At 54.8% G+C, this 17,596-nt stretch overlaps 1 protein-coding gene across 1 annotated transcript in view; it reads right to left on the bottom strand.

Annotated features, from left to right (window-relative positions):
- The window catches only part of srcap (Snf2-related CREBBP activator protein), a 91,655-nt gene that overhangs the window by 56,976 nt on the left and 17,083 nt on the right, over positions 1 to 17,596 (bottom strand). The window contains 11 exon segments of the mRNA XM_072567607.1: positions 843 to 1,035; positions 1,946 to 2,115; positions 2,899 to 3,035; positions 5,630 to 5,807; positions 6,559 to 6,815; positions 8,051 to 8,215; positions 8,312 to 8,401; positions 9,203 to 9,281; positions 12,273 to 12,535; positions 15,286 to 15,514; positions 16,776 to 16,916. Coding sequence (XP_072423708.1) covers positions 843 to 1,035; positions 1,946 to 2,115; positions 2,899 to 3,035; positions 5,630 to 5,807; positions 6,559 to 6,815; positions 8,051 to 8,215; positions 8,312 to 8,401; positions 9,203 to 9,281; positions 12,273 to 12,535; positions 15,286 to 15,514; positions 16,776 to 16,916 — 1,902 coding nt within the window.

Genomic DNA, 17,596 nt, shown 5'->3' with positions numbered 1-17,596 from the left:
CCTATTCAGAGATGTCTAGGTCATAAAACCCACTGGGTTTCCCGGGGGGGGGATAAAAGGATGTGCACATCCCGAATTGCACAAGAAGTGCAGTGGGGATCTACTGATCCTGGAGATTCCAAATCCTATTCCCCGCACACTAGAGATCCCCCAATCTCAGTCCTGATGCAATGGAAGCCTGTAGATCCTCACTCTCTGCTGATCTCCACACTGTTGGCATCGACTAATCCACAATTCCAACCTCCCCACCCAGCACACCTTTGTACAGGAGAGGGTTTGAGAGATTCGGAACCTTAGCCTTCCATTACCTCCCCTTCCACCACAACACAGTGACAAATCCATGGATCCTGATTTGCAGCAGTTCAGCATGTAGCAGGGATCCATAGATCCAGAAATCCTCAATAGTGGTGGTAGATGGGTCCTGAATCGGACTCTTTTTCCCTCTGTAATGGGAATCTACTGACCCGAATCCAGGTCTACATCGGGTCGTGTGACTCTATAGCCTGCAGGCCGACCTGTTGCAAATCCCTTTCATTAACAACCTCCCGCACTCGCGGAGCTGAGTCCACCGTCACCGAAATGATAAAAAACTTCACAACCGGTTCTTGAGCCCATCCACGGCTCTCTCTCTGACAGCCCCTCCACCACTTCCCGCTGCAATATCCCTCTCCATAATCTCCTGCGACCCTCCAAGATCCCTGCGCTGTTCTAATTCTGGCCTCAAGCACCCCCCAACTCCCACTGCTCCTCTGTTAGCAGCTAGGCCATGGACCTGGGACTACCACTGGAGGAGAGGGGATGGGAGGGGGGGGGCAGAGGGAGCTGGGCGGTCTGGTGCATACCTTGTGCAGCCTCTTGACGAGGTTCTCGTTGTACTCCTGGCTGCCCTCGATCATGCCGGTCAGCGGGTTGGAGAACCACTCCTTGAACTCTCGGTGCGACTGGAAGACGTGCGGCATCAGGAAGTGCATGAGGGACCAGAGCTCCATCAGGCTGTTCTGCAGCGGCGTCCCGGTCAACAGGAGGCGACGCAGGCTGTCCATGCACCAAGGGAGACACAGAGACAGTGAGACAGTGAGACAGTGAGACAGTGAGACAGTGAGAGAGCGAGAGAGCGAGAGAGCGAGAGAGCGAGAGAGCGAGAGAGCGAGAGAGCGAGAGAGCGAGAGAGCGAGAGAGCGAGAGAGCGAGAGAGCGAGAGAGCGAGAGAGCGAGAGAGCGAGAGAGCGAGAGAGCGAGAGAGCGAGAGAGGGAGAGAGGGAGAGAGGGAGAGAGGGAGAGAGGGAGAGAGGGAGAGAGGGAGAGAGGGAGAGAGGGAGAGAGGGAGAGAGGGAGAGAGGGAGAGAGGGAGAGAGGGAGAGAGGGAGAGAGGGAGAGAGGGAGAGAGGGAGAGAGGGAGAGAGGGAGAGAGGGAGAGAGGGAGAGAGGGAGAGACTGACCAGGCGAGGGCTGGGCTCCGGGTATGACAGTCACAGAGGAGAGTGGTGGGATGGTCGCGTGACAGAACAGACAGCTGGCAGTTTAAAAGGGAGAAAGCAGGAAGGAATGGCCCCAGGCCGTCCACTCATCGTCAGCCACACACGCTAGTTTGCTCCTTGTGCAGCTGCCAAAAAGGTCAGCCAGCACCTCACCCTGCACTGCACCTCCCCTGGGAATGCTTGACAGAGGCAGAGTAAAGCTCCCTCTACATGGCTCTCCACTCCCACCCCACCCCCCCCCCCCCCAAACACACTCAGGGCCAGATACAGAGTAAAGCTCTCTCTACACTGTCCCCCAAACACTCCCAGGACAGAGACAGCACAAGGTCAGATACAGAGTAAAGCTCCCTGGGCACTGTCCCTCCCAATCCCAGGGACAGCCCAGGGTTAGCAGAAGGTGAACGGTGTGGATATGGGAGTATTTATTGTGGGACGATGCGGAGAGAGGACGGGGTGGAAACACCAACCTGTTAAAGTTCAGGAGTGACTGCCAGCGTTGGGACTTGAAGTTTTTGATGTTCTGGGCCTCGTCCAGGATCATGTATTTCCAGTTTTTGCGGCGGAACGCTTGGTGATCCTGGAGCACCAGTTTGTACGAGGTGATACAGACGTGGAAGGCATTTGGCTTGGTCCAGCCCTGCAGTGGGGTGGGGGTGGGGGGGGGGCAAGACAAACAAGTGGGGTATCCCCAAAAAGGGAAATAAAAACCAACAGTTAAAACTGAGGACTGGAGGGGGTTTATCCCCTGCTAAAACAACAAGCGCTGAAGCTCCCACCTGAACCAGAGCCCTCTCCCCAAGAATCCCTCAGCTCATCGCCATGTGAAGCATCGCAGTCAGGCAGGCTCCCTCGCCAGCGATGGAGGCAAGAGGCCATTTGACCAGCAACATCCGCCCAGGCTCTGAGTAAACGCTGTCGATCCGACTCCCACGTACTTCCTTTTCAGACAGCCAACAAACTCTCCCCGCAACTGAACCCCACCCCAGATCTCAACTGCTTCGGGTGTGCCTTGTATCTCCCGATCACCGATCTCCTTCTGTCCGTGCTCTCAATCCCCCAACCCCAGAAAAAACATACAGCACTGACTGCACACCCACTAGACCCCCCCCACAATCGCTGCTCCAAACACCTCAATCAGGTCTCCTGCAAGACCATCTCTCCTTAAGAGGGGAGCAGCCCTCGCGCCTCTGACCACTGGACCAACTCCTGGGAACCGTTACCACGGCCTCTCTCAAGCCTTCACGTTACTTCCAGGGCGACCCCAAGAACAGAACCCCAATGCCTGGGCACAACTTGCTCTCTCTGCTGCAGCAAAATCCAAGCTGCTATCCGCTTCAACAATGAGCGCACACCCTCATCAGGTACCCTCACTGCTGACATACGCAGACCTGTGGCGGGCCAGGCGTGTGACCTAGCCTACCTGGCGTTTGAGTTTCCGCTCCTTCTGCACACCGTAGTAGGTGAGGATCTTGAAGGAGGGGCACCAACGTTTGAACTCCATCTCCCAATTGAGCATCACACTCGTGGGCACGATGATCAGGTGGGGACCCCAGTTGCCTGGAAAACACAGAGATAGAAGTCAAGGTTAGGCCAGGGTGGGGATACCCCAGCGCTGCAGTACTGTACTACACGTGCTCAGGGTGGGGATACCCCAGCGCTGCAGTACTGTACTACACGTGCTCAGGGTGGGGATACCCCAGCTCTGCAGTACTGTACTACACGTGCTCAGGGTGGGGATACCCCAGCGCTGCAGTACTGTACTAAACGTGTCCAGGGTGGGGATACGCCAGCGCTGCAGTACTGTACTAAACGTGTCCAGGGTGGGGATACGCCAGCTCTGCAGTACTGTACTAAACGTGTCCAGGGTGGGGATACGCCAGCTCTGCAGTACTGTACTAAACGTGTCCAGGGTGGGGATACGCCAGCTCTGCAGTACTGTACTACACGTGCTCAGGGTGGGGATACCCCAGCGCTGCAGTACTGTACTACACGTGTTCAGGGTGGGGATACCCCAGCTCTGCAGTACTGTACTAAACGTGTCCAGGGTGGGGATACGCCAGCTCTGCAGTACTGTACTACACGTGCTCAGGGTGGGGATACCCCAGCTCTGCAGTACTGTACTACACGTGCTCAGGGTGGGGATACCCCAGCGCTGCAGTATTGTACTACACGTGCTCAGGGTGGAGATACCCCAGCTCTGCAGTACTGTACTACACGTGCTCAGGGTGGGGATACCCCAGCGCTGCAGTACTGTACTACACGTGTCCAGGGTGGGGATACGCCAGCGCTGCAGTACTGTACTACACGTGTCCAGGGTGGGGATACGCCAGCTCTGCAGTACTGTACTACACGTGCTCAGGGTGGGGATACCCCAGCTCTGCAGTACTGTACTACACGTGTTCAGGGTGGGGATACCCCAGCGCTGCAGTATTGTACTACACGTGCTCAGGGTGGGGATACCCCAGCTCTGCAGTACTGTACTACACGTGCTCAGGGTGGGGATACCCCAGCGCTGCAGTACTGTACTACACGTGTCCAGGGTGGGGGATACGCCAGCGCTGCAGTACTGTACTAAACGTGTCCAGGGTGGGGATACGCCAGCTCTGCAGTACTGTACTACACGTGCTCAGGGTGGGGATACCCCAGCTCTGCAGTACTGTACTACACGTGCTCAGGGTGGGGATACCCCAGCGCTGCAGTACTGTACTAAACGTGTCCAGGGTGGGGATACGCCAGGTCTGCAGTACTGTACTAAACGTGTCCAGGGTGGGGATACGCCAGCTCTGCAGTACTGTACTAAACGTGTCCAGGGTGGGGATACCCCAGCGCTGCAGTATTGTATTACACGTGTCCAGGGTGGGGATACGCCAGCTCTGCAGTACTGTACTACACGTGCTCAGGGTGGGGATACGCCAGCGCTGCAGTACTGTACTACACGTGCTCAGGGTGGGGATACGCCAGCGCTGCAGTACTGTACTACACGTGCTCAGGGTGGGGATACGCCAGCGCTGCAGTACTGTACTACACGTGCTCAGGGTGGGGGATACGCCAGCGCTGCAGTATTGTATTACACGTGTCCAGGGTGGGGATACGCCAGCTCTGCAGTACTGTACTACACGTGCTCAGGGTGGGGATACCCCAGCGCTGCAGTACTGTACTACACGTGCTCAGGGTGGGGATACGCCAGCGCTGCAGTACTGTACTACACGTGCTCAGGGTGGGGATACGCCAGCTCTGCAGTACTGTACTACACGTGCTCAGGGTGGGGATACGCCAGCGCTGCAGTATTGTATTACACGTGTCCAGGGTGGGGATACGCCAGGGCTGCAGTATTGTATTACACGTGTCCAAGGTGGGGATATGCCAGCGCTGCAGTATTGTATTACACGTGTCCAGGGTGGGGATACGCCAGCGCTGCAGTATTGTATTACACGTGTCCAGGGTGGGGATATGCCAGCGCTGCAGTATTGTATTACACGTGTCCAGGGTGGGGATACGCCAGCGCTGCAGTATTGTATTACACGTGTCCAGGGTGGGGATACGCCAGCGCTGCAGTATTGTATTACACGTGTTCAGGGTGGGGATGCGCCAGCGCTGCAGTATTGTATTACACGTGTTCAGGGTGGGGATATGCCAGTGCTGCGGTGTTGTACTGCATGCGCCTGGATTCATCAGCAGTGCAGTGTTGCGAAGCACGGATGGGGTACAATGTGCCATCATCACCATATTCTGCAGGTTAGTGGTGTGACGCACCAATATCTCAGTATTCCACCAGAATAGGATGGGTTGGCTTCACCACATGTGGCAACGGGGAGGATTATATCAGTAATGCATTGTCTGCAACGGTGGAATGTATCAGCACTGCAGGATTCTGCAGCATGTTTGGGATGTGTCAGGATTACAGGATCCTGCTGCACATCCTGAGGCGTGGACGTGTCTGCATTACTGTATCCAAACACAAAATGGTGGGGGGTGGGGGGGGGGGCAGCACTCTCCCTATTCTGTCACTGGCTCTACCGTGAAACACAAACCCCAACCTCCCACATGCACCCGTTTTCTCCCCACTCCCCCCCGCCCCCCCCCCCTTCCCAAACGGATACTCCTTCAACATAACCGCTCGCACCCATCGCTGAGAGGGGAGGCAGACGCACATTTCTCTATCGCCAGGTGGGCAAGCAGGGCGATGGTCTGGATGGTTTTGCCAAGGCCCATCTCGTCGGCCAGGATCCCGTTGAGCTTCTTCTCGTACATGGTGACCAGCCAGTCGAGGCCGATGTGCTGGTACTCACGGAGGGTCCCACGCAGTAATGAGGGGACAGGGGTCTTCACCTGCAGTGCGCACGCACGCACACACACACACACACACAAAAGACAGGCCGTCAGTCAACCACAGGCAGCCCGCAGACGCCCCCCAACCTGAGGCAGCCCCACCTCACCCATCTGGCAGCAAAGCGTTGTCCCCTCTTGGGGGGGTAAATTACACAGGCAACAGCAGCTGGCCCCTTGGCAGAGCACCGATACCGAGGGATGGTGGGCCTCACGGGTGGGGGCAGCGAGGTGAACACCTCGACAAGCCGTGTGGCAGCTGTGGAACAGGCCACTGGGGCCGTGCTTTGGAGTGTGGCGCTCGGTCCCGGTCACCACGCCATAGCGAGGATGCGGGGAGGGGCTCGGAGAGGGTGCAGCAGAGGTTTACCAGGACGACGGTGCCGGCATTGGAGAGCACTCACCAGAAGGAGAAACCTGGATTGTAATTGCCACATTGGAGACAAAGGGATGATTGGGGGGGGGGGGGGGGGGGTGGAAAAGAGGGCTAATAAGGGTGAAAGATAGCCGTTTTCCTTAAAATACGAAACCCTAGGGGGTGGTAGGTGCCTGCAATGTGCTTCCAAAGGTGAAGGAGATACAGTAGGCAATGCTCACAAAGCATTTCGACACTCCAACAGAGGCAGGGAATAGGAAGGATAGGGACCTCATTGCAGGAAGTAACGATATCACGGTGGGCTGAAGGGGCTGCCCCCTCCCTTCCCCACACCACCCCCCCCTCCTCTAGCAGCTACTCTGCCCCGTTGATGATTACCTGGGTTGTGGCCAAGGTGTAGCCCTTGGGCTGGAGGCTTTCTGCAGCGGCTGCGATGTCAGTGATCTCCTTCTTGGGCCCCCTGGCGTCGCCTGGGGCCAGTTCCTGGTTCAGCTCGCCATCTCCATCCTCCCCCTGGATCAGGTACTCCACACCAATATCCTCATCGGTGTTGTCCTCCCCGTCATCGTCGTCCTCCTCCTCCTCATCCTCCTCCTCGTCCTCATCCTCGTCCGTGGCACTCGAGTTGTCAGAGCCTGAAGACGGGGAAAAACACTGACATGAACAGACAGATTCATAGATAAACACAGAGCTACTGATTCCAGTGTGGGATCGAAACAGGGCTATGGGCAGAGAGTGGGGGGACAGTGGGGTGAGTTTGGGGACTGATACAGGGCTATGGGGAGAGAGAGCGGGGACAGTGGGATTAGTTTGGGGACTGATACAGGGCTATGGGGAGAGAGAGCGGGGGGACAGTGGGATTAGTTTGGGGATCGATACAGGGCTATGGGGAGAGAGAGGGGGACAGTGGGATTAGTTTGGGGACCGATACAGGGCTATGGGGAGAGAGCGGGGGGACAGTGGGATTAGTTTGGGGATCGATACAGGGCTATGGGGAGAGAGCGGGGGAACAGTGGGATTAGTTTGGGGACCGATACAGGGCTATGGGGAGAGAGAGCGGGGGGACAGTGGGATTAGTTAGGGTACTGATACAGGGCTATGGGGAGAGAGCGGGGGTACAGTGGGATTAGTTTGGGGACTGATACAGGGCTATGGGGAGAGAGCGGGTGGGACAGTGGGATTAGTTTGGGGACTGATACAGGGCTATGGGGAGAGAGCGGGGGGACAGTGGCATTAGTTTGGGGACTGATACGGGGCTATGGGGAGAGAGAGTGGGGGGACAGTGGGATTAGTTTGGGGACTGATACAGGGCTATGGGGAGAGAGCGGGGGGGACAGTGGGATTAATTTGGGGACTGATACAGGGCTATGGGGAGAGAGAGCGGGGACAGTGGGATTAGTTTGGGGACTGATACAGGGCTATGGGAGAGAGCGGGGGGACAGTGGGATTAGTTTGGGGACTGATACAGGGCTATGGGGAGAGAGAGCGGGGGGACAGTGGGATTAGTTTGGGGACTGATACAGGGCTATGGGGAGAGCGGGGGGACAGTGGGATTAGTTTGGGGACTGATATAGGGCTATGGAGAGAGAGCGGGGGGACAGTGGGATTAGTTTGGGGACTGATACAGGGCTATGGGGAGAGAGCGGGGGGACAGTGGGATTAGTTTGGGGACTGATACAGGGCTATGGGGAGAGAGCGGGGGGACAGTGGGATTAGTTTGGGGACCGATACAGGGCTATGGGGAGAGAGCGGGGGGGACAGTGGGATTAGTTTGGGGACTGATACAGGGCTATGGGGAGAGAGCGGGGGGGACAGTGGGATTAGTTTGGGGACTGATACAGGCTGATACAGAGACTGGAGATTGCCTGACCTGATGAGCTGCTGCTTTCTTCCTCCTCCTCCTCATATTCCGTGGTAGTCTCGTCATCTTCCTCCTCAGAGTCTGAACTGTCATCAGAGTCAGAATCCGGTGTCTCGAAGGAATCAGAGAAAGCCCCGGTGTACTTCCTCAGCAAGTCTTCCACGGGCATCTCACCTGCACAAGACAGAGTGATGGAAAACAACTCTCAGCAAGGGAAGTGGGAAAAATAAAATCGGCAAATGCAAGAGGGGAGTTCCATTGTCGCCTTACTTTCCTTGGCGAGGTCAGCGAGCTCCTCTTTGTGATCCACCTCACCTTCCAGCGCCTCCTCCATCTCAATGGTCTCCTCCTCATCTTCAGCTGCAGACAGGCACAAGGAAAGGCAGAGGCACTCACTCAGGTGGTGGGAGCATTCAACAAGCAAAACCACTCCACCCCGCGAGCCCTCCGAGTCGGGGCTGTAACCCCCCCCCCCCCCGGGTATCTGTTATTCTGTATATAAACCACTCCACCCCGCGAGCCCTTCGAGTCGGGTCTGTCACTCCCCCCCCCCAAAGTATCTGTTATTCTGTATATAAACCCCACCCCGAACCCCTCGATTAGATTCCAGTCTGTAACTCCCTCCCGGGTATCTGTTATTCTGTATATAAACCCCCCCGAACCCCTCGATTAGATTCCAGTCTGTAACTTCCTCCCGGGTATCTGTTATTCTGTATATAAACCCCCCCGAACCCCTCGATTAGATTCCAGTCTGTAACTCCCTCCCGGGTATCTGTTATTCTGTATAAAAACCCACCCCGAACCTCTCGATTAGATTCCAGTCTGTAACTCCCTCCCCAGTATCTGTTATTCTGTATATAAACTACCCCGAACCCCTCGATTAGATTCCAGTCTGTAACTCCCTCCCGGGGTATCTGTTATTCTGTATATAAACCCCCCCGAACCCCTCGATTAGATTCCAGTCTGTAACTCCCTCCCGGGGTATCTGTTATTCTGTATATAAACCACCCCGAACCCCTCGATTAGATTCCAGTCTGTAACTCCCTCCCGGGGTATCTGTTATTCTGTATATAAACCCCATCCCGAACCCCTCGATTAGATTCCAGTCTGTAACTCCCTCCCCGGGGTATCTGTTATTCTGAACAGAAACCAGCCCCCTACCTTCACGCTCATCCGCTGTAAACTCCTCGTCATTGGCCTCTCCCCCGTGTTTATCCTTTGTTGGGAATCGATGCGCATTCTGCTCAGCAGGAAAGACAAAAGGATAAAGATGTGTCACCTCGGCACTGCATAACGCCCCCCACCATACAGAAAGGATGGCTTCCCCTGTGTATGGGACACCTCCCCTCTATCCAAGGGCTGGACACTGAGCAATGAAAACCCATATCACATCCAGCAAAACTAGCAGCCGTGCAGGCCATTCAGCACTTCAAGGTCACGAGGTATTCAGTGGGGTCATAGCGGATTCACTTCTTTCGGAGAGAGAAGGCCAGACAAATCAATCCACTGGCCTTACTGCCTTCAAAATCTCTCAAATATTCTCAGTGCCCTCCCGCAGCAGAGTATTCCACAGGCTGACCACCCACAGTCCTTCCCCATACCCACCCCCAGAACAGAAACAGGCCCTGCGGCCCACCAGGATGGGCTGAACACGACAAAATTCAACTAATCCCTTCTGTCTGCCCTTGGCCCACGGCCCTCTGTTCCTCGTACACGGTGGTTACCACAAGTCCCGTGAACACGCACATCATGTCTGCCGCCTCCACCACGTCCCCTCCTCTGAACACATTCCAGGCTCCTTGGGTCTAGACTCCCCTTCCCCAGAACATGGGAAACATTGTCCCTGCGTCCCATTCCCCACAACCCAGTTAGAATGCTAATCGCTTCAATCAGAACCCCCCTCCCCAACCAACTGTCTGAGCTCCTGTCAATACAACCTCTCCTTGTGTGATCATCCTCCCATCCAGTGTCGGAGCCGAGTGAACCCCCACTGCACTCGGCGACAACACTGTTCCTTCAACAAGGGTACGCCGCCCTTAGCTTTCTCATCTAGAACACACCACTTCACACCACCCCAGTCACCTTCAAACTTTGTAAAGGGCAGAGGTTCCAACTCGTCTGGGGTTAGGTACTTTGCTGATAGCCAACAGACACTGCCGAAGGTGACGGGGAAAGCCCTCTGCATTCTTTTTTTAATTAAGAAATACCAGTACAATTAAAAAAAAGGGGATTGGCCAGTTCTCCCAGTCTGGGATTTTTCTTTGCTCACTAAAACCATACCGAACGAGGGAAGCAGTCTGTTCAAAGCTGCTGCGTTTGGATTTAGTGGGGGGTTTTTGTGCCAAGGGGTTGCACCTATGGGGAGGTTGCAGGAAATTGGAACAGCTCCTTCATTAAGTTGCAGGGAGATGGTGTCGGTTAGATTTCCAAGTTGTTGCTACTCTGAATTTTGCTTTCTTCAGCTGGCGTTGCATTCGGTGGTTTTTTAAAAAAATTCTGCGTTCTTGGAGCCAAGTGCTTCGACCAGCTGCATCGCTCCTAGAATATCCACCTTACATCTGTCTGAGAACAAGGGGGTCTGGGCTCCCATCGTGGAGGAGGGGAGATGGTGTCTGGCCTGGTCCAGCACAAGTCCGCGAGGCAAGATTTTCCCTTTAAGCAGGGAGCCCAAAATACAGCAAACTTGGTTTCACCCTTCACCTTTACTGAACTGGCACTCTCCATCAACCGGAGAAAATTAAAAACTCTAATACTACAAAGCTTTACCGTACCATCGCAGTCTACCACGATGCCTTCACTAGTCAGTTGGGGGTGCGAGAGAGCCTCTCTGGGTGTTAAGTTTGACATAAATTACTTAAATAACACAGCTTTGCCTTATGAGACGATTGAAGGGACAGTATGAATCGATTACGTGGACTTCTTGATCAACTGACCCCAAAAGGTCTTCAGTTAATAAAAACTTTTGTTGCACACCAGGTGTTACCTCACTGAATCCCTGTCCAAGTGCAGTAAGAAACATTCATCCCCCCCCCCCCCCCCCCCCCCCCACTCCCGCCCCAACCTACTGAATTCCTCCTTCCTCACTGTTTCCTGCCCCTATCCACCTTCATCAACTGATTCAGAAAGACACCCAGATCCCTTTGTTTGTCCAAAGCTAAACAAAGAACTGCAGACACTTGAAACAAGAAAAAAAAACCTGCGGGAGAAACTCAGCAGGTCTGGCAGCATCTGTTGAAGAGAGGATTAGAGTTAACATTTCAAATCCAGAGAACCCTTCATCAGAACAGTGGAGGAAGTGTTACTGGACTCGAAACGCCAAATCTGCTTGCTCTCTCCCCTCACAGCTGCTGCCAGACCTGTTGGATTTCTCCAGCAATTTCTGGTTCTGCTCCCTGCATACACAAACATTTCCAAACACACCCCCAGCTTAAGTCACTCTCGGCCTTTCTGTTCACCACACTGGACTGCATCTGCTGATGTTTGCCCATGCTCTCCAATTTGTCGGAATCACCTCAAAGCTTTCCTGCATGCTGCTCACAAATCCACTGCACTCGAAGCAGCGGATGTCACCCTGGTGTCTCGGGAGAAAGATGGGGCGCGGGTGAGAGCAAACTGGAGATGGCAAGTAGTAAACAGCTTGAGGGGCCTTGCGGTGTTGGTTTCATAAGTTGGAACAATAGAAGCAGCCTGACTGGGTGTTGCCAGAGCCAGGATTTCTAGCTTTGAGTGTTGAAAAAAAGCTATTTCTTCCGCTCTCTTGGCTACAGAGAGAAGTTGGGCTCTCTCTTCCTACTGCTGGTGTTATCTGTGAGCAAAAAGTGTTTTCTCCCGAATTTACCTTTTGGCCCAAGGAATGCCTGTGGGATATTACTGTGATGGAAGTCAATTTGTAATAGTAACTGCGTCTATCATTCAGTTAAGTTTTCCAATAAAATTCTTTTGTTATATCTTTAACTACAGTATTGGAATAAATCGGGTTTTATTTACCATTGAGTAGTGTGACCAGTCAACATACATCTAGGACACAGCACTTCACACCACCCAGTCACCATCAAACTTTGGAAGTGTTGCATTCGGCTCCTGGATCAGCTGGGGCACCAAGTACAGGTGCAGAGCTTCTGGAGCAGGTGGCAACGCACAATTCAACTCCACCGCCTGACCACAAACTAGTAACTCTGTGCCAAGTCAGATGCGGTCACACAATCTGGGGGGGCTGGGACGGTGCACTCACCTGGAGCGCCCTCCTGGGCCTGTGATCTTCTGAGGACTCACTACCGCTGCTCTCGCCACTCTCTTCCTCCTCCTCATCATTGTCACCCTCCTGCTCCCCCGCCAGGCCGGCAGGCAGCGAGCGCAGTAACTCGTCCAGGGGCAGCTCGCTCTCCCGCCGCAGTAACTCGATCTCCCGCCGCCGGGTCTCGTCATCATTGCCGGCCTGCTTCTCCTCCACCTCTATCGTCTCCTCGTCGTCCTCCTCCTCGTGGGGCTGGAAGTCTGCAGGGGTGGGGGTGGGGGGGTGGGGAGGAGACAGGAAACGGGGAGAGGTTTCTACAGAACTGTGCCAAATGGGCTCCCGCAGCAAAAAAAACAAAAACACCATGGGCGTTTCAACAGCTTCCCATCCCGTTCGGAGTGAGTGGTGAGGGGAGTGGGCGGCACGGTGGCACAGTGGTTAGCACTGCTGCCTCACAGCGCCAGAGACCCGGGTTCAATTCCCGCCTCAGGCGACTGACTGTGTGGAGTCTGCACACTCTCCCAGTGTCTGTATGGGTGTTCCTCGGGTGCTCCGGTTTCCTCCCACAGTCCCAAAAATGTGCAGGTTAGGCGAATTGGCCATGCTAAATTGCCCGTAGTGTTAGGTGCAGGGGTAAATGTAGGGGGAAATGGGTCTGGATGAGTCGGTGTGGACCTTGTTGGGCCGAAGGGCCTGTTTTCCACACTGTAAGTAATCTAATCTAAGACTGCCGAAGAGATGCACAGGTTACGGGAGATGGGCGTATATAACGTGGGAACAAGTCCACCACGGCAAGAAGGATAGGGAAGCAGAGTATTACTCAAATAGAGGCAAAAGTCTTGCACGGTTCAGAACAGTGGGATCTGGGAGTACACGAACAACAGAAACCGGCATGCAGGCACAGCAAGGGACTGGATTAGCAAACACTGATGTTGGCCTTTGATTGCTCACGGAGTGGAGTTTGAAACCAGGGAAGCCTCACACCATTCACAGAGTTTTAGCAACAGCGCACGCGGGGAGACAGCTTCTAGTCTCCATGCTAAAAGGAGGGGAAGACAGCGCTTCAGACTAGGTTCACATGACTCCATCCCTGCAGCTAAGGTGAACTCTTCAGTTTAGGCCCCATGGGAGCTGGGTTTGCAGTCCGAGCGGAGGAGGAGGAGGAGGAGGATCTTATTGAAGCACACAATTCCAGGGAGGCCCCGAAGGAAGGATTTCCATTCAAAACAAGACGAGTGTGTGCTGCCCGGCCTATGGGAGCTACCCTGTCATTTCAGCTCATCCAGTGGGGAAGAGGAGGGGCCATAATCCAGCTCTCTCCTTGGACACCTGCTTCCTTCTGAAATGTATTGCAGGAATCGGTCCCAACAGAATAGTGGTCAAGAATTGTACAGGTTCGCCATCCTCCTCCTCCACCCAAAGCAATACGCCCCATTACCAAGGGGGCGCAGAGCCCCCTCCAAACCAGCTCCCCCACCCTCGATTATTCTAATCGAATTTGCCAGCACCCGGCCCATATCCCTCCAAACCCTTGCTATTCATACACCCATCCAAATGCCTCTTAAATGTTGCAATTGTCCCCAGCCTCCACCACATCCTCTGGCAGCTCATTCCACACACGTACCACCCTGGGTGAAAAAGTTGCCCCTTAGGTCTCTTTTATATCTTTCCCCTCTCACCCTAAACCTATGCCCCTCTAGTTCTGGACTCCCTGACCCCCAGGGGGGAAAAGACCTTGTATATTTACCCTATCCATGCCCCTGATTTCATAAACCTCTATAAAAGGTCACCCCCCCCCCCCCCCCCCCCCTCAGCCTCCAACGCTCCAGGGAAAACAGCCCCAGCCTATGCAGCCACTCTCTCTGGCTCTAACCCTCCAACCCTGGCAGCATCCTTGTAAATCTTTTCTGAACCCTTTCAGGTTTCACAACATCCTTCCCATAGCAGGGAGGCCAGAAGTGTACACTGTATCCCAATAGTGGCCTCCCAAAATTAGGAGGAGTTTAAAATATCTTCCACCTCCAACTCTATCAGTTGGGCTAGATTTGCCCAGAGCAATTTGTTCCTGTTGTTCTTTATTAACCCAGGTTTTTCCCTGTAGGGAAACGCTGTAGGATGCGATTTTGTGACTAAGCCCAACACTTGCTGACCATCTCTCATGGCGCTTAGACCAAGTAACTGTTTTAGAAGGCAGTCGAGAGTCAACCACACTGCTGTATGCCGGGAGTGACATGTTAGCCTAAACAGCTTGCCTGGGGACAGCAGGGTGTGTTGGTTGGCTGGCAGATCTCACCCTAAAAAAAGGACGGTTTTACAACAGTGATTAGTGAAAAGCACCAGCTCTGGCAAGCCATGGATATCATCGATGCCCCTGCAGTGTGGAAACAGGCTATTCAGCCTAACAAGGCCACTTTGGCCCTCTGAAGAGTAACCCACCCAGACCCATTCTCACATTACACTACATTTACCCCTGACCAATGCATCTAAGCTACACATCCATGAACACTATGGTTAATTTAACATGGTCAATGCACCTTAACCTGCACATCTTTGGTCTGTGGGAGGAAATCCACGCAGACACAGTGACAATGTGCAAACTCCACACAGGCAACAGCCTGAGGTGGGAATCGAACGGGGGTCCCTGGCGCTGTGAGGCAGCAGTGCTAACCACTGAGCCACCGTGGAATTCTAAACCCCCCCCCCCCCCCCGCCACCAACCACCCACCACCAACTCAGCAAACTAAGAATAAGGGAGGGAGAGTCACTGAATACAGAGAGATGCTCACAGACAAGAGACTCAAGGGTCACGGAGATGCTGGGGATGATGACAGGACAGCAGAGGAAAGGGCACAACAGTGTCAGCCATGACTTGACTGAGCAGTGGGCCAAGGTCTTGGGTCTGAATGGCCTCCTCCAGCTCCCAAGTCTGCCTGCACAAGGTAACCACCTCCCCCCCGCCAACGCCGCCCCCCCCCCCCCCCCACCCCCGACCCCATCTCCCCAGACTCACCTTCATCCTCGGTGGCCGATCCGGAGACAGGAGGTGTGGAAGGTGCCGAGCCAGCCAGGGAGGAACCGAGCTGGGAGGAGCCGGGCTTGCTGGCAGGCAGCGACTCGTTGAGGCTCTGGCTCAGCAGGTCCGAGTATTTCTCGGTCTGACCCACGATGAAGTCCAGCTGCAGGTCCAGGGCCTTCTTACGCTTCTCCTCCAGGCGGGACTGCTGCTTGAACTGCACCACCTGCTCAGGCAAGGGGGGGGGGGGGGAAGGAAGGTGAACGCACAAGAGAGCCAGTGAGCGAGTGCGGGAAGGAAGCAACACAGAGCGAACGAGAGTGATGGAGGGAACGAGCAAGGGAGGTGGGGAAAGAGGGTAAGTGGGCAGGAAGAGAGCAGGGGAGTGCCAAAGAAAAGGGAGAGAAACAACTCGTGGTCAACAAAAAAAAAAACGGTGATACAGTTCCAACGTCAGGACAGAGAGAGTGCGCTTTAAAGGAAACAGAGGCTGGTGTCCCCAGGATATCTGCTGCCCAGCTCAGTGGCACAGCTTGTTGTGGTCCTTCTACCAACAGGTTGGCTGCATCTTGATTCATTTCATTGTCGTGAACAGGGCCTAGTCACTCAGGCTACCCCCTCCTTTTGTTGACTGCAGGTGATAACCATGTCCCTCCTGTTCAGTAACACAGCCAACACTGAGACAGCCAGCTGTGAGTTGCAAAGGAGAATCTCTCTCAGCCCCAGCTACCAAATCCCTGCCTACGTCATCAAGGCAGTGACCTGTTTAAAGGGCAATTACTAAACACTGTTTCACTAACCCCGTACTCCCCTGTCCCAGGGTTTTGGGGGGGGGGGGGCGACTGTGTACAGGGACCCTGTACTGTCCCTGGGATTTCAGGGGGGGGGGGGGGGGGACTTGCAACAGTGTAGAGGAAACTTTACTCTGTATCTAACCCCATGCTGTCCCTGTCCAGGGAGTGTTTGATGGTGGGGGGGAACAGTGTAGAGAGAGCTTTACTCTGTCTCTACTCCTGTGCTCACACCTTCAGCAAAAATGGCGTCCCTGGAATATCATCCCATGTAGAGAGCAATACCTTGCTGTCTCCCTGCTATAACCACCATATGGATATAAAAGGTCTCCTGTCACCGTCTCAGAGGGCACAAGCGCGACAACATTCAGAGGCTGGGCGTTCGGGACCTTTCCGAGTGCTGGGCAGCCTGGAATCTCCCGAGTTGGTGTCGTCCCGAGTTGGTGTCGAGAAGCCACTGACTGCACCACCACCCCCATTGCTGCACCATCCTATAGCTGAGCCGTGGACCGAGTTGCCCGCCTCAGTGATGTCCCTGGAGTTGAGGGACAGTAGAGTCCAGAGCTGCATGTGGACTATTGGAGTGGAGAACAGCGCACACACCCCTCTCCCTGCAGGGGCATCAGCCACACAGAGGGTGGGTGGGGGCGAGGAGGGGGAAAGAGGGGGAAGCCTAATACCCGGCCCCTGCCTCACCTTCTCCACGTTGGTCCAGAACTGCTTGACATCTTTGGCGATGGAGGCAGCAATCCGTCGCAGCTTGACCTGCTCGTCCCTCTTGGCCTTCTCTTCTTTCTGTCTCTGCTCCTCGTGGAAGCGCAGGACTGTGCGGGCCACCTACCGGACATTTCGGAACAAACAAACACACAAATCAGAGAGGAGGAGGACCAGTCGCCGAGAGGCGGAACCTGTTGGGAAGGGGAGGTACAGAAGGAGCCACGGGGTCAGGGTTATGGGTGGGAGGTCCAGACCATAATCCCACCTTCTGTTTGTCAGGCCAAGTTGGCCAACGTCTTCAGTGCCAAACACCTCCCCCTCCACCGACCCCCACACACAGTCCCTACTGGTTTATGGTAATTCAATCATAGACTCTCTACAGCATGGAAGTGGGCTATTCGGTCCATCAAGTCCACACCAACCCACAGAAGAACATCCCACCCAGACACCCCAGCTTCCCCCCAAGGCAAACACCAAGTCTGCATGTTCCTCACTCAAGCCATCTAACCTGCACCGGAGCAGCCGAAGGAAACCCACGCAGACTGGGGGGAGGAGGAGAAACCTGCAAACTCCACCCAGACACCCACCTGAGGGTGGAATCAAACCCAGGTCCCTTTGTGCTGCGAGGCAGTAGTGCTAACCGTGCAGGCCACTTGTTAGCTCTTTCCCTCTAACAGAACAGGCCAAGGGAACATGGCCATCTGCACGCCCCAACACCCCGCCACCCCCGCCCCCACCAATCAGAAAGGTTACAGCCCCAACTGTCTCAGTGTACTGCTCAGACAGTAACCAGAGCCCAG

Source organism: Chiloscyllium punctatum, unplaced genomic scaffold (genome assembly GCF_047496795.1).
Source record: "Chiloscyllium punctatum isolate Juve2018m unplaced genomic scaffold, sChiPun1.3 scaffold_613, whole genome shotgun sequence".
Taxonomy (NCBI): domain Eukaryota; kingdom Metazoa; phylum Chordata; class Chondrichthyes; order Orectolobiformes; family Hemiscylliidae; genus Chiloscyllium; species Chiloscyllium punctatum.
This window is presented reverse-complemented; position numbering and strand designations above follow the sequence as displayed.